Source organism: Bos mutus, chromosome 10, assembly GCF_027580195.1.
Source record: "Bos mutus isolate GX-2022 chromosome 10, NWIPB_WYAK_1.1, whole genome shotgun sequence".
In the NCBI taxonomy this organism is placed as follows: domain Eukaryota; kingdom Metazoa; phylum Chordata; class Mammalia; order Artiodactyla; family Bovidae; genus Bos; species Bos mutus.
Window position 1 is genome coordinate 12,555,108 of NC_091626.1, and position 17,449 is coordinate 12,572,556.

At 50.7% G+C, this 17,449-nt stretch overlaps 1 protein-coding gene across 1 annotated transcript in view; it reads right to left on the reverse strand.

Moving 5' to 3' along the window:
- Positions 1 to 17,449, reverse strand: part of MEGF11 (multiple EGF like domains 11) — a 391,669-nt gene that overhangs the window by 251,069 nt on the left and 123,151 nt on the right. The window contains 2 exon segments of the mRNA XM_070377308.1: positions 3,341 to 3,442; positions 7,695 to 7,800. Coding sequence (XP_070233409.1) covers positions 3,341 to 3,442; positions 7,695 to 7,792 — 200 coding nt within the window. The 5' untranslated portion in view covers positions 7,793 to 7,800.

A 17,449-nucleotide genomic window follows, 5' to 3' on the forward strand; every position in this document is an offset into this window, starting at 1 on the left:
TAACTGAGCCACCAGGGAGTCCTTAAAGAGGGAGTCAAATTTGGGTAGACAGGCAAAGCCCCTTCCTCACACACAAGGTCAAAATGGAGGAGATATGAAGTGGTTATTAAAGACCAGAGAGAGGAAATAACTTCCCAAGGTCAAAGTTAGAGTCAACCCAAGTCCTTGGGACTTGAAGCCAGAGCTCTTTTACTTCTCCACCAGCACCCCAGGAGAGCCAGCCCTGGGGACCCCTGCTCGGGGGCAGAGTAGCAGGGCCCCATCACTGGAGATATCCCTATTCTGTAACATGGAGGGTCAGGCTAACTTGGGCAGGGAATCCGACAGTATGGGCTAGGCCGGCCCTCCCAGTCCTTACAGCGCTCACTTTATGACAAATGACAGTGTGGGACTCCAGGGAAGTCCGTGATATTTGGGAATGTCGTAAACTAAGGTCATTCTACTTTGTCAAAAGCCCATAATGGAAGGTAAGCCAGACTCCAAGCAAAGCTACTTCCCCGGCACAGGAAGGCAGCTCCCGGCAATCTCAGGAGTTGTATAAGCCTCCCAGATAAAGAATGACTCAGGGTTGACTCAGAGGTCATGCAGCCCACGCCTCCCACCAAACAGGGTTATCCCCAAGCCCTTCCAGTGGAGAGGCGGTCTCAGCATCATTAAAGCCTCCCAGGAGAGAGGTTCCCCCCTGCTTCTTGCTTGCCCATCTTTGCTGACTCCCGGTGCTGTGGTGGCAAATAGGAGACAGAAGGGGCCAGAGGCCAGGCTGCTATCAGATGGATGCTGTGTTCAAACAAGCCATCCCACACTGAAGGAGACTGATGGCGCAGCTGTCAGCATGCACACTCCAGGGCATCAGGAAAGCGGCAAAGCAACTCAATAATTTAGCAAAATAATTCATGTTCCAGAAATGCAGCCTATTTTAATAAGCAGCCGTTCACTCACCCTTCCCCACTGGTGATGGACGGCAGCTCCAGCCTCCAAGTACCCAACAAAGCCACTCCTCAGAGCAAACCTGGCTCTGGCACAGGGCTTGACAGAGTCAGAGAGGGAGCAGGACTTCTCTTTCTGCCTCTGCCTTTGACCAGGGCGACAGGCAGCTACCTCAGCAAATTAGGGGAGGTGAAGGGGATGCAGTAATGGCTGAGTAGCTCCTATGAGACCCACCTTCCTGCAAACAACTGTGCAGTCTGGGGGTGGAGGGGACAACCTACCTAAACAGCACTAGAGAGAGAAGAAAGGCAGATATTGGAGGGAAGTAGACACTTGGAAGAAGGGAATGACACGGGACAAGATGAGCCCAGGGGCAGGTCCCAGGCAACAACATTCCAGGTGGCTAAAATTCAGACAGAGGACACACTGCCTTACTGGTTTGAAGAATCACAGGACAAGGTGAGGGTGAACCCAGTAACTAGAAAGTGACAAAGAAAACCCTAGAAAGGAGAGAACCACGAAGAGGAAGTCCCATATTCTTTGTAAAAAATTCTGCCCAAAATTCTGGCCCTGAATTGCATGTGAGGAGGGCAGGTTACAAACGGTCCAGAAAAGCCTGAAAATATTGAACTTTCAGAGTTTGGAAATTGAGTTAGCTGCTAAAACAACCAACCAGAAACAATATAAGAGAACATAAGAGAATTCAGTCTCTTTTGTTTGTAATGCCCAGAATACAGTTCAAAATTACTAGACACATAAAGAAACTAGAAAATTGTACCTTTATAAAAGAAAAGGCAGTCAATGAAGACCAACTCTCAGATGGCCCAGATGTTAAAATTAGCAGACAAGGATTTTAAAGCAGCTATTAAATCTATGTTCAATGTTTCACAGCAAGTTACTAGCAAAACCCCCAAAGAAAATGAGGACTTTGGCTTTTCAGCATGGAGCAAGTTTCCCTATCCATGTTTCTTCCCAACATGATTCCTACAGAACATCAAAGAGCAACCAGGCCCACAAGGAGGGAGCAAAAGAAATCTGGAGGCAACACAGATGCCCAACAACTAGGAAACGGGCCTACCAGGCATCCTCTTTCTCACTGACTCTTCATCTGCTGAATTATCACTCCCTTAAGTAACAAAGCTATCTTGCCTATAACTAACCCCTCAGTTTTCTCCACTTTCCCCTGCTTTGTTCAAACTATTTTTACATCCCTGACCTCACTGGACCCTACAGGTATGGAGGGCAAGTATTAAAGTGTTAGTCGCTCAGTCTTGTCCAACTATTTGCAACCCCATGGCAACTAGGGAGAGAAAAGAGGAAGGAAGAGAGAACATGTTTTGTTGGATGACCCTAGGCAAGTCATTGTTTGGGGATTCCCTGTGTACTCTTCAAATATGTAAGGACCCATCAGGCTCCTCTGTCCATGGGATTCTCCAGGCAAGAATACTAGAGTGGGTAGCCAATTCCTTCTCCAGGGGATCTTCCTGACTCAGGGATCAAATCCAGGTCTCCTGCATTGCAAGTGAATTCTTTACCATCTGAGTCACCAGGGAAGCCATGTAGGGCAAGGGTCATTACGTATTTGATGAGTACACAGGGAATCCCAAAATAGAATGACTTGCCCGGGGTCGTCCATCAAAACACATTCTCTCTTCCTTCCTCTTTTCCCTCCCCAGTGCCATGAGAGCACAGCATAATTTCCAGGAGGGCTGCAGACAAGAGAGCAGGATTCCCATGTGCAATCATTCAGATGGAGCTCTTCCCATGGGCAGCCTGGCTAAGGCGCCAAGAGGTTCTGGACTCTAGCCTTCACTCTGTTCTCCAAGCCCAGTCCCCTGTATGGGACAACATCTGCTCCAACAGGAGCCCTCTGAGGTTAGCTTTCCCCCAGGAGCAGACCCTGAGACAAGGATTCTAAAGCAAGCAGTTTATCTAGGAGGTGATCCCAGGAAGCACTGGGAAGAGCATGGAAAAATGAGACAGGGAAGTAAAGGCAGACATTCAGGGTGTGCTTTTGAGCAGCTCACTGCTATAGGCGCCTGGGGTTCCATCCCCCTGAGGACCATGAATCTTTTAAGAACAGGCCTCAGAGTTGGCCCCTCTGCCCTAGGGGTAAGGAAGCTGAGATATTCTTCCACTAACTCCCCATCTGTTATTGAGTGAGGGATGCCCCCCTAGGGTAATCATTCTCGAGCACTTTCCACCTGCCCTGCCCATGAGCTGCTCTGACTACAAAGAAGCCCCCAGCAGCGCCTCTTGGGTGAATAGCAGGAGGGGGTACCAAGGGGTATCAGGGGGGCACTGACTCCATCTGCTAGGAGGGCTTTTCACTAACTTGTAGGAAGGTGAGCCTGAGGGTTGCCTCTCCCTTCCCTCACCCACCCTCTACCTACTACCTGAGAGAGGTACTCACCTGTGTCTGGTACACTTGAACCAGTTGAGGATGTCTGTGCAGCGCGTGTAGTAGATCTGATCAAAGGGGTGTGCGTATGATTCTTGGACGGTCACGGCATAGCTGAGAACCAGACAGGAGATGGAAGCTGTGGTCAGTTCTTGGGAGATGGAGCTGATATTCAGGATGGGGTCTCCCTTCCCAGGGGAGCCAGGACCCACAGCCAAGTGTCAAGGGCTCCAACCTCCCCTGCCTGACTCCATTCTCCTCCTGCCCTGGGTACTCTCGGGTTTCAAACCTTCTTGACCCCAGGTAAGATGCAGGACACACCCCTTACTGTCTTTTGAAGCTCATCTTTTCAGCTCATCTTCTGAAGTTTGAATTCATTTTTCATTTAAAAGAGAATGAATAAAGTTTGCATTTATTCTACTTGGTTCTGGAAGGCCCAAAGCCAGCAAGTTTTAAAATACTTTCTGCTTGTTCAGATCTTTATGGTTTTCAAAGTGCATGTATGGAAGCTGATCTTTGCTGCAACATTATGAAATAAGTGGTCACATTTTATAGATGAAGAAACAAAGGCTTAGAGGTGGCTTGCCCAGGTCACATAGCTGGTACCAGTAACTGCTCATATTTGAATGTCCTATGTTAAGTGTTTTAAGCCCTCTTAATCTTCATCTTGTAAGGTAGGTAGTGGCGTTGTTAGCCTCACTTTACAAACGACGAAACAGAGCATCAGAGTGGTTAAGTGACTTCCTCAAGGTCACGCAGGTACCCTTTGCTCTATTATAGCTCTAGTATAGCTGGGCATGCATTGAGGCCACGCCCCCAGACCTCCTGATCAAAGTGGCATCTTGTTACCTGCCTATTAGCTGTAAACTGGACCAGTGGGTAGAAGCCACTGGCAAGCAGCTCTCAGCTTTACCAAAATAAGCCTTTCTACCTGCCTGCACTGGTAGGAATGCTATAGGAAAGCAGTCACACGGGGGTGGAAAGTGAAGATCACACTTTCTGTGCAGGAGGGGAGAGGACCTCAGCTGAGAGTTCAGGAATTAATTTTGTGTCAGTTGGTATTATTCAGCGCTTTCCCCCAGAAGGCTCACTGACTTGGGCCAGATGGCCAGGTCCAGGCTATAAAAGCCCGTCTGCTTTGCCTGAGGAAACTGTCAGTTTACTTGAGAGAGGAGGGCTGGGGCAGGCCAGCCCCCTCCCAAGTGGATCCCCAGCAGGCTCGCTGCCACCAGAAATGTCAAAGGTCTCTAGCTCAGGAAGAGGAAGCCAGGAGCTGTCAGCGATGCACACGGACTCAGGGTGGTGGGAAATTCTGTCTCTGCCACACAGAGGATGTTAGGAGGCCCCTGCCGAGCTGCTATACCAGCACCTTAGAGATATGCGTCAGAAGCACGTCTATGCGGAAATGACCCGGACCTGTTTCCCTCCACGAGGAGTCTCTCCTCATTCATCCATCAAAGCAGTAATTCAGCTTGGAGAAACTGAGCTCGTCATCTGCTCCTGACATCCCCAAGCCCCTTCCAGCTCTGAAAGTCTATGACCCTGGGCTCCTGCATCTCTACTGAGTCTTGGGGGCAGGAGAACAAATGGATAAGGCCACAGGGGCTCTGGGTCAAGTTTCAACTCTGTCACTTGTTAGCACTACATCCTTAGATATGATACCTAACTAGCATAAGCCTCCATTTCCACACCTGTAAACTGACGATAAATATTACCAGGGACTTCATACAGTTACCACGAGGATTATGGGAGGCAATGATAGCATCTCTCAGGGTGGTGGGAAGGTAAAGCAAGATGACACAGGTAAAATGCTCAACAAAAGATATTACACAGCTTAATGGGTATACCATCAGTGCCTAATAGATGCTGGCCATCATCATTATACGACTGGCAGTGACTCACCTCCTTGCCGGGCACTGAGAGATAGTTCCTCCCTGACCACAGTAGGGAATGGGGAGCAAGACCCACACACTGACCAGACTCCCCACCCAGGGGATCAGGTGTCCCTCCCAGCACAGATAAGAACAGTGGGTGCTCCGAGAAAGGGCATCAGCTCAACAGAGGCGGTGGGGAGAGTGTCATGGGGGACAGATCCGGCTCTGCCGGGGGGGCCCTACACCGAGAAAGTCAGACAACCAGACCTTGAACCAACTCCAAGTTTCCGGGTGAAGTGTGTGCCCCTGGTTTCATGGCTGGGTGGTTTAACATGCTCATTTGCCAACATGCTAATGAGGGGCCAGATTAATCTTGTAGAGCTGAGCTTTACTAGCCAGAGGAGGTCTTTTGGCTGGGTTTTATAGTGGAGGGGCATAATTGAGGAGGAGCCTGCCAGAAGCACTAATCCATCTGGGAAATTCTCCCTAAGTGGTCTCTGGGGAACAGGGTGTGTTTCTGGAATGACACAGACTAGACTCATCCGTGCACAGCTGGCAGTGGAGCTCAACTGGAAGAACCAAGAAGGAAGGGGTGTCTGGTGACATGAGCCTCACTGCACAGTCTCCCGCCTTGGGGCTGGAGAACCCCTTGACCTCCTTTTAGCTGCTGGAGTCTCTCCTCATTCATCCGTCAAAGCAGTAATTCAGCTGATCGCCCAAACAGCCCATAATGCCTGCTCAGTGCAGGTTTGGATCAGAATATTTTCACATTCCAAAGGAGTTCATGTTGGGCAGATTTAGAAAAGTAGAGAGTTTGGTTTAAGTTTGAACTGACCCACTGGTACACATGGCGCTCAGAGAAGAGGAAAGTCAGGGTGGCCCCTGCCATCAGGGAAGGCTTCCTGGAGGAGCCATCAGAGGCACTGGGAAGGCAGAGGTGAGCAGATAGGAAGGAGGCCTCCCAGAAGCTAGGATACAGCACAGACATCAGCAGGAAGCAATGGTATCCCAGCTGGGAAAGGTGGATGAGACAGGGCTGCTGAGACTGAAGTCTGCAAACCAAAGACTAATGTGGAAGTCACCTGCTTTCTCCCTCACCTACTGGGGAAAAAAAAGGTTTACATTCCCCCAAACTGGGAGGGGTAAAGGGCCTGGAATCCCCTCAGAGTCACATGGAAAGCTTATAAAACGGTATCTGCATAGGCTCCGCCCCAGACCTAGGGGATCAGAGTCTGGGCAGAGAGGACCCACGAAACTCTGCTTTTCACCTGCTCTTCAGGGGGCCTGATGTGCAGCAGGATCTATGTTAACTGTCCCTGCAGAGCTGAGTCCTCAACAAGAAAAGACAATAATTGAGCTTCACGGTCCTCAAAGCCCTTTCAGGAAACTGGTACCCTGATCATCCAACAAGCCTGTGAGGCAGGAGTAATTCTGCCCCCGATTTCAGAGAGACAGAGGTAGTCTGGGACTGGTTCAGAGACATCTGAAAATCACAGGGCTAACAGATGGAAAACTCCAGATGGGCGTGAACCAAGATCTCATCACTGATCGCATCACTGTTCTTCCCACTTCCCCAAAAAGCAGCAGCCCACTTCCATTCCAGCCTTTCCACTTCAGGCTCAACCTGGTCACTGGAGGCAACAGCATCCCTCCGCCTCCTCAGCCAGTCTCTCCAGGTCCCCGGGTGAGGGGACACTCCCTGCCGTGGGGCTGGGACATTCACCCTCACGGGCATGGAGCATGATCCCCTCCCCCACTCACCAGCCCTCCTCTACCACCCGCTTCCCCCATCGGGTCCCCATCTTAATTTTATTCATTTGATTTATTAACATCTAAGTGGCAGAGTCATCCTGGTCAGCGTGGCCAATCAATTCCAGGGTTTAATTCGGTTTTTCCTGATTGGGTCTCTGGTCACTGTCTTTCTGCTCACCAAAATCAATACTTTCACCTTGTGCTTCAAAGTCAGGTCCTCTGCAGGGCCCTGGCCTGTTCCCCCGGACCTAGTGCCACAGCCAGAATGTAGCTGCCCTTCCCTGGTCAGCCCACACCCCCAGGCTCCTCGAAGCAGGCTGCTGGCCGCCCCACACGGTGAGCTGCTGCAGTGCTGCCAGTCCTGGGAGACCAGGAAGGCACCGCAGCCTTGGAGAACAGAACCTCTGGACCACAGTCCCTTCTCCTCATCTTTATAGGGGTGGTCACTGAACCCCTCTGGAACTCTTTTTCCTCATCTGTAAAGTGGCTGGAAGTGCGAATTCAGGAAAGAAAGTGTCAGCTACCAGGCTGCCTCATTTACATTGCCTGTCACTCAGCGCCCCCACCCTCATCCCCACCCCCATAGTCTTGGACAGAATCTATATGGGTTTGGCCTGCCTTTCAGGATCGTGCTATGTCCCCAGCTGGACTGCAGGCCCTTGGTGGATGGCTTGCCAGCAGTGCCAAGACCAGGGTGAAGCCCCCAGGGAGTGCCTGGCCGTCCAAGAGCCACATCTTACCTCTCCCAGTGGCTGCACACGTTGGGGTCCTCAGGGTTCAGGGAGAGGACGATTTGCAGGAGGGAGCCAACAATGAGTCCTGCTGCTGAGAGCACCATCCTGGGCCCTGCAAGGAAGAACAAAGAGAGTGGTGTCATTAATCACATCATCTTCCCAGGCATCTGTTTGGCACCAAGACGCCTTACATGAAGTGGCGGAAGAGGTTCGCTAAGCTGCAAAGTTCTGCATCATCATCATGTAACGAGCATCTGATATTTCACACTTGCAGGCTTCGACTAACACGGTAACACTTCACCAGTTCTGAGTAACTGGGTAGTGGGAAGCCTGAGTCAGGGAAACGTTAAATTTCTGGTCAGAGCTTCTCAAAGTTTTTTGGTTCATGGACTGCTTTTAGAATCTAGTGAAAGTTACAGAACTTCTCCCCTGAAATATGCCCATATGCACACCATTTGGCTGTGATTTCAGGGTGTCCTGAAGCCCCTGAGTCCATCCTTGGACCAAGAAACTCTGATATACTGCCTTAAAAGCAGCACCCTCCGCTGTCCCTTCTCCCTCAACTTTTTTTTTTTTTGGCCGCCCTGTGCAGCATGCAAGAACCTAGTTCCCTGACTGGGGATGGAACCTATACCCCCTGCAATGGGAGTGGGGAATCCTATCCACTGGACTGCCAGGGAAGTCCCTCATCTTTGTTATGCTTTGCCCATTCACTTCCTCTCTCAACTCTTTCCTTCAGTGAAGACAGAGAAGAAAGATATCTGGTGTGGCCCTGGGGACAGCGAAGCTGAGAAAATCCTTCTTGGCAGCTCTGGTCAAACAAGTTGCCCAGAAGGCTGGCCCTTGCTTCTCTTGCTCCCATGGGCTATCACCTACTGACACCCAGGGTGATATGTCTCTGCACATCATACCCACCGGCAGGTGAAGGGCTTGGACAGCCTGGTAAGAGGTTTGAGGAAGCAGCTTGTAGAGTTGATCCCAGCCCCTGAAGTGACAGCCTAAGACAGGTGTTAAGTGGGCCTACACAGCTGCCAACCCCCTGGGGTCCCTGGAACTGAGGATTCCCTATCAGAGGGCTCCTCATAGAGGCAGAGAACCATTAAAATGGGTAGGAATAGCTGAAATGACCTCCAAGGCTCCCTCCTGTCCAGGACTCCATGGTTCTATAGCCTTAGAGAACTGGCCGAGTGTTCTCATCCTAGTTGGGATGCAGGGGGCCCCAGAGCTACCTCCAGGGGACCTGCAATCCATTCGTGCTCCAACGTCAGCTACAGACTGAAAGAATACTGTAACTCAGAGAGACAGCGCTATATTTCATGTGTTCATAGATGTGATTGTGATTTGCTTAAAAGCTTTACCAAATTCAGAGGAGCTTTTATTCTCAATCAGCCATACTGAGAAAAAAAAAAAAAAACAAGGCAGCTTCTAATAACTGGGGGCAGGGAGGGTATAGAAAATATTTTGACATTGAAAAGGGGTCCCCAGGCTTGAAATGCTTGAGGATTTCTAGTCTGTTGGCCCAGAGTTTACCGACAAGGAAGCGCTCAGCCTTCTTGGGGGCAGTGAAGAGTAGCGGGGATGCTGCACACACCCCCAGGCTGTACTCAGAGGGAAGCCAAATGGAGCTTCTGCCTTCGTGAAAGGTTAAACTCTCTCCTCCCCTGCCTCAACACTTTGCCTGTTAAACTCTTTCTTAGCAGCTCCTTCAAAGATAAACAAATTGTCACAAATTCTATGTAACCATGGGGGTCCAATTGATGATTAATGAGGCTTTTCTCTCTGTTTGAGATCTGCAGATAATCTGGGTAAATGGATTCTGAAAATCGGCTAACCTAAAGAGAAAAGCGATTCTGCACAATTCGCAGTGTCCAGCAGTCACCAGCCGCAGCCACTCCTCACTCCCCCACCAGCTCACCCTGCCAACTCCATCAGTGCCTGGAGAGACTGACTCCGCACTCCCTGAGCCCCACAGTGCTAGGGCTGCCGGGCATTTCAACGCATTCTCCTCCCAGAGAAGGTGAGACCTTCCCCTTTGGGAAGAGAAGGAACCGCCCCAGACGGGCATTGAGTTTGGGGGATGGGCATCTTCTTCCAGGTGCAGATCGGGCTGATCAGGCATCAGATACAGAAACAAAGGACACACAGAAAGGCTCACAAAGTCTGACCGCCAGGCGGAGATGCCTGGCCTTGATTCTCTCCATGGCCTTGTCTCCTTACTCTGTTGTGGCTTTTTTAAAAAAATATTTATTTATTTGTTTGGCTCAGAGCCGGACACGACTGAAGCAACTTAGCAGCAGCAGCAGCAGGTCTTAGCTGCAGCACGAGGGACCTTCGATCTTTGTTGTAGGCATGTGGGATCTAGTTCCCTGACCGGGGATCAAACCTGGGCCCCCTGCATTGGGAGGTCAGCGTCTTAGCCACTGGACCACCAGAGAAGTCCCTGTCTCATTACTTTGGCTGATCCTGTGTGTTAGTTGCTCAGTTGTGTTTTTGGAACCCATTGGACTGTAGCCTGCCAGGCTCCTCTGTCCATGGAATTCTCCAAGCAAGCATCCTGGAGTGAGTAGCCATTCCCTTCTCCAGGGGATCTTCCCAACCTCGAACCTCGGTTTCCTGAATTGCAGGCAGATTCTTTACCATCTGAGCCAGGCCCATGCTGTAATCTTGAGCGTTTTTCTGAGAGGACCTCCCCCGACCCGACCCTGCCCTACCCCCACCCCCAGATGCATCTTCAAATTTATGAAGCTTAGAATATCACAGGGTGAGGCCACCTGGACTAGTGGAGACTTCTCTGGCTGCTTTTGATCCATGCTGGCGGGAGAGGGCTGGCAAATGGAGGTAACTTGGATCGTGGCTATAATTGAGGAGATTTGTTTAAATCTTTGTGAAAACCTTTCCCTCTGAGTCAAACCTGGACAGGACAGTTTGCCTGATTCCCACTGAGATACCTGGACACCAGGGCACAGAGAGGGTAACAGGTGTTTGGAGAAGCAGGCAGGAGGCAGAAGCGGATACGGGAGCACAGGACACGGCCAGCCAGCGGGGTCTGACACTGCACTCCTCAGTTATCAGAGTGTGTCAAGGCTACAGAGCAGAGGGTGCTCCCCAGGACTGACACCCAAGCCTTGAACAGCCCGTCACCAGTATTCACAAAGTTCCCCGTCTGAGGCCAAGTCTGCCTCTGTGGTGGTGTGGTTGTGGGGAAAGATGCCAGCCTGCGGGTACAAGAGTTGACCCCTCTAGGACCCCCTCAGCCCTCAGGCTTTTTCTTTGAACATGGCCAGTCTAAAAGATTCAACCTTGCCACCCTTCCCTCCTCCCCAGGTCACACCAGTCTCACTTTCGGTTTTTCCTTCACCGCTGAGCCTTGCTCACACAGCTCCCCTGCCCTCAATGCTCTTCTCCCTCAGTTCTGCACCTCCAAACACCATCCACGCCCAGGCACCCTCCCCTCTGCATGGCTTGGCACCTACAGCATGCCAGGCACGCTACACTCATCTAGCTTACAGCCTGGCCACACGGTCCAGCGCTCATCGCCTCCCATCTTGCCGTGAGGTCTTTGCCAGCATGTTGACTTCATCTTTCCGACGTGTCCATGAATGCTTTGAAACTCAGGTCGAGTCGTAGGCTGTTGCCAGTCAGCTCCTTTTGGGATCTGATTTGAGAAAATGTGTTTCTACTTGTCTCAGCCACTTCACTGAGGTGGAGTGAAGAGCAGCCACAAAGGAGCTGTCCCCACATGGGGCAACTCATCGCCATTAACTTTAATGGGGCTTCCCCAGGCTCTCTCTCTGAGGACAGATCCCAAAGACATATGCTTATGAGATGCTGAGGGAAAATCAACCCTGCCTTGGTGGTTGTTAGGCTGACTCCATTCAGAGTGACAGAGGTTAACACAGCGGGCACTATCTGATTCGGGGCATTAATAATTAAATAAGAAAATGCCCCTGGTTTCCCTTCAGAGGAAGAAAACTTGTAAACAGTTCAGCCGGTTCCCTCCCCTCTGGTCCATGCTCCCCACACAGTAAGCTGCAGAGGAAGGGAGTGAAGTTCTAGAAGTGGAGAAATTTCTTTCCCGATTGGCTGCTTTACACCTGCTCAACTGGAGGTGAGGCTGACACCTGCCCACATGTATAGCTACTCTGCACACCTGGCAGGGCCTTAACTAATCAAACTCCTGGAGTACTACTTGCCTAGCCCTGGGCTATGCTTCCAGGATGCAAAGAAATAACCCAAGTCAACTACAGTCCATTTTCAGAGGCTAAAGCAGCAAGCAGTTGAGTCCCCTGGAGGCTTATAGAAAGCTTGGTGGAGCAGATGGGACTAAAGACAGACCATGGACAGAGGAGCCTGGTGGGCTACATACAGTCCATCGGGTTGCAGAGAGTCAGACATGGCTGAGTGACAGAATACGGAAAGGGAGGGCAGATAAAGGGCCTTCGGGGCAAGTACTGCAGAAGGCAGCACGTGGAGGCAGGAAGGTGCAGGTGCCGCTGGAGAGTCTAGGAGGGTTTGCACTGCGGAGCAGAAGTGGGCAGCATGGGAAACTTTGCCAGGCATTTTCCAAAATTGGGTTCTATGAAGCACTAGCCCCATGAGCTACTGATAAAATCTCCCAGACGAAGGTTGCCATGAGTGACCAAGTTCAGGAAATGCTGCATGCTGTGTCCTCATCTTAAATATTCACAGTGTATCTGAGCAGACCTGGGCTCTGGGAAGACCCAAAGTAAAGACACCTGTTTGGTTGTTTCACCCAGTCTTTCCCATAGAACTTTCTAGTGACCTCTGTAGCAACAGAGTTCTTTGGGATGCTAGTTTGGTCAATTCTGCTCCTCTCCATCAAGCCTGGAGGAAGTCCCAGTCCTGACCATCTGCATCCTCAGAGTTCGTATCCTCCTGTTTATGCTAACACTTGAGAGCCTTCTGTGCCTGGCATCTGGTGTTAAAGGGACTCTACCACTGGGTATTAAAGAGACATCATAGCTGACCCTGGGCTTTCTGTCCTGGCCTGGGTCAGCCTTGCAGGCTGAGCAGACCTTAGAGCTGGCAGCATCCTCTGGAGATCCCATCTTCTCCTGGGCCCCTGCCAGCACCAGCACCTGCAGAATCCAGCTTGTCTCTCTGATGGCAACAAACACCTGGCCAGACACCAGCTGTTCACATTAGGCAAGATGCGTAAAACCAGGACAGAGGGCAGGCAGACAGATGGCCTCTGCCCCAGGATCAGTTGTGATGACCTCACAGTCCATCTGTGCAAAAATCTTCCCCCACCTGCTTCGCTTCCACCACCTGCCTTGTCATCCTGAATGTGCCAAAATCTTGGACACTGGAACCTGGTCTGTGTACCTGGAACCTGCTCTCTGTCCATCCCAGTCTCCTCCAGGGAGCCCTTCCTTCTCAGCAACTTTGCACGGGCAGCAGGGGTGGCAGTGGTCAGGCTCTGGGCCCTGGGGGGTTTCCAGTCACAATGCTGGGGATCGATTGGTAGTAGCTACTTGCAATGCTCTCCTGAGGAATGGGGCTGAAGGGAACATGCTGCGGTTGATTAGTGATGTCTGTTGCAGGCACAGGATGGGAAAGGGACACATGGGTGCCACGCACTTGCTGTCCCTGCCCTACATTGCTGAACGGTCGTCTTAACTTTGGAAAGTGCTCCTCTCGTATATGAACCATCTGGATATGGCCTCAGCTCTTCTCTTGGAGCCTTGGAACCTGTCCATCACTTTCCTTCCCTTTGTGTGTGTGTGTGTTAGTTGCTCAGTTGTGTCCGACTTTTTGTGACCCCAGGATCGACTGTCCATGGGATTCTCCAGGCAAGAACACTGGAGTGGGTTGCCATTCCCTTCTCCAGGGGACCTTCCCAACCCAGGGATCAAGCCCAGGTCTCCTAGCACACAATTAAAACGCAAACACACTGCTTGAGGGCAGGGGTTTTGGTCTATTGTGTCCACTGCCATCCCAGCACCCAGAGCACTGCTGTACAGAGAGGGGGCTCAAACCATCTTTGTCGACTCCACAAACTGTCGATTCTACAGCTAACCACCTCCCCTGGACCTCTCAGCCATCCCGAGTCCCAGGACCAGCCACACTGCCTGTGTCCGTCCTGACAGAGACCACCAAAAACCTGTACTGCCAGCAGGTCTCAGCATGCGAGGCGTCCCACCCTGCACTGACATCGCACCGCAGAGACACCAATCTGTTGGCGACGGACACAGTGGGCACCACGACATCCTGAGAGCGATTCACAGACTCCTGCCTGGGCCACCCCACCAGCGCCAGGGGATGTCTCTGTTCCCGGAACCAGCACAGGGCGGGCATTGAAGCCCACTCAATAGCTCAAGCTGCAGTCAGCGGGGGCGGGAGGGGGGGCCTGACCGGAGTTCCGAGAGCCTCATGAAAAGGCGCTTTCAGGCTCGGGATGCAGCAGAAGCAAACTCCAGAGTGAGACTGATAAAGCAAACACCTCACATTCTTCCCAGCATGTGGGTATAGAGAGAGATTTCTATCTTCTATTTATAGAATACACACACACACATACACACTTCTCTGTTTTTTTTTTCCTTAATAAAACAAAAAAGCCAAGTTTGCATTCACTGGGGTAAATGCCAAGGTTATCATCCCATCTAGTCGACCTTCCCCTTCATCTCCCCACTGCTCTCAGCTGGTCCCCAGTCCCCAAGCCCCGCTCTGTTTACTGGCCTCGCTGGGGTCTGATTAGTGCAGATGAAAAGAGGAGCCACGATCAGCCCATAATTAAGAGCTTCACCCTTCACCTTGATGAAGCCTCCTACCCTCCAGGAATCCCTCCAGGAGCCGGGCTTATGTTGAAGGCTTTCTAATCTCCCTGCACTTAAAAAAAAAAAAAAAAAAATCCGTAGCTCTTAATCTCCAAAAGAGTGATTCCCTGACCGCAGAAGAGCAGCAGAAATTCCCAGAGTCAACATGGAGGCCCTGCCAGGAGTCTGCCCACTGGGATCAGTCAGGATTAGAGTCACCTCCTGAGACATGGTAAACGTCCTCGTCCTAGGGCTCCACCAAACCGGTAAATTCTGCTTTCTCCTCGCCCGGGAAAGCTCGGGCTGCAAATCCTGAAAACGGCACCACGGAGAACTGCAGTACCCATTAATCAGGGTCAGAAGGCTGGCCTGCCCCTGTGCCCTCAAGCCCCGCGGAGACCAAGTAGTCTTGACATTAGTCAGGCTCGGAGAGAAATAGCAGCATATCCCCGGGGCAGGGGAGGAGCGGGAAGGCAGATGGGTAGAAACCAACAAATTCATGAAGCATCCGCCTCCCTCTCCTACAGACACAGCCCTGGACTCTGAGGCCTCAGCCTTCCCATTCCCAGGCAGGCAACAGCTGTGCCCCCAGCCTCCAGCCCCTCTAAAGATGAAGGGAGAAAACTTATTGTGTTCGGAGGCCATTCCATTTCTCACAGAGCAATTATCTCCATCTTTCCATTTCTTTGCAAATCAGGGCACACTCATCTGGCCTGGCCAACCCAGAGGCTGCCTGAGCCCCCTCCAACCCAACCCACTACAGGCCTGCTCTGCTCCCCTCTCCCACTTGTTCTGTGGGCTGTGGGGTTCTCTGAACTGGGGGAGTCCCTTGCGCCCTGGCATTAAGTTATGGCCAAATCCCCAAAACCTTCACAGACAAGCCAGTCACTCAGGGCCATACAGCCCCACGGGGATTGGTCCCCATTCCCTCCTGCTCTGCAAAGAACATTTCTAAAACACGAGATGCAAACACAGATGCTCAGATGGGAAAAGAGCTCTGAGGAAGGGGGCCTGTAGAATGATCCATCACCTGGTCAAGTCTCCCCCCTAAACTGATCTGTGAAGGTGAAGGCTGGACAGCAAGCCACATGGGACCAGAATGGCACCTGGACAGACCTGGGAGCCTCACGTGTCAACACCTCATCCCACTGAAGGGCAAACTACTCCCAGGTGACTTAAAGTCCTCAAGTCACATAGCACACTGATGCCAGCACTCGTGGAAGGGAATAGCAGAGTTGGACTGACATGGCTTCAAATTCTGACTCCACCTTACTGGTTACACAGCCTGGATAAAGTCATTTAACTACTCGGGGGCTGTTTCACATTAATCACATGAGAAAGGACCAACTTCATAGAGCTGTGAGGATATCAAATGAGTCAGCAGGTAAAGTGCTTGGTCCAGAATCGAGCACATAGAATGCACTCAATAAAATATTAGTTTCCTGCCAACTCATATCCCCTCCTTCTACCTCAAGACCCTTCCAACTCTCTAATTCTGAATTCTAGAATTCCTAAGTTCAGTTCAGTTCAGTTGCTCAGTCTTGTCTGACTCTTTGCGACCCCATGCACTGCAGCATGCCAGGCTTCCCTGTCCATCACCAACTTGCAGAGTTTATTCAAACTCATGTCCACCAAGTCAGTGGTGCCATCCAACCATCTCACCCTCTGTCATCCCCTTCTCCTCCCACCTTCAATCCTTCCCAGCATCAGGGTCTTTTCCAATGAGTCAGTTCTTCACATCAGGTGGCCAAAGGGTTGGAGTTTCAGCTTCAGCATCAGTCTTTCCAATGAATATTTCCTTTCCTAAAGGATTTCCTTTAGGATGGACTGGTTTGATCTCCTTGCAGTCCAAGGGACTCTCAAGAGTCTTCTCCAACACCACAGTTCAAAAGCATCAATTCTTCAGTGCTCAGCTTTCTTTATAATCCAACTCTCACATCCATACATGACTACTGGAAAAACCATAGCTTTAACTAAACAGACCTTTGTTGGCAAAGTAATATCTCTGCTTTTTAATATGCTGTCTAGGTTGGCCATAGCTTTTCTCCCAAGGAGCAAGTGTCCTTTAATTTCATGGCTGCAGTCACCATCTGCAATGAACTTGAAGGGCAAAAAAAAAACCCTCTTTCACTGTTTCCATTGTTTATCCATCTATTTGCCATGAAGAGATGGGACCGTCCAGTCAAGCCTATGGTTTTTCCAGTAGTCATGTATGGATGTGAGAGTTGGACTATAAAGAAAGCTGAGCACTGAAGAATCGATGCTTTTGAACTGTGGTGTTGGAGAAGACTCTTGAGAGTCCCTTGGACTGCAAGGAGAGCCAACCAGTCCATTATAAAGGAGATTGGTCCTCGGTGTTCATTGGAAGGATTGATGTTGAAGCTGAAACTCCAATACTTTGGCTACCTGATGCGAAGAGCTGACTCATTTGAAAAGACCCTGATGCTGGGAAAGATTGAGGGCAGGAGGAGAAGGGGATGACAGAGGATGAGATGGTTGGATGGCATCACCGACTCGATGGACATGGCTTTGGGTAGATTCCAGAAGTTGGTGAGGGACAGGGAGGCCTGGCTTGCTGCTGTTCATGGGGTCACAAAGAGTCGGACACGACTGAGTGACTGAACTGAACTGAACTGATGGGACCAAATGCCATGATCTTAGTTTTCTGAATGTTGAGTTTTAAGCCAGCTTTTTCACTCTCCTTTTTCACTTGCATCAAGAGGCTTTTAGTTCTTCTTTGCTTTCTTCCATAAGGGTGGTGTCATCTGCATATCTGAGGTTATTGATATTTCTCCCAGCAATCTTGATTCCAGCTTGTGCCACATCCAGCCAAGCATTTCTCATGATGTACTCTTATAAGTTAAATAAGCAGGGTGACAATATACAGCCTTGATGTACTTCTTTCCCAATTTGGAACCAGTCTGTTGTTCCATATCCAGTTCTAACTGTTGCCTCTTGACCTGCATACAGATTTCTCAGGAGGCA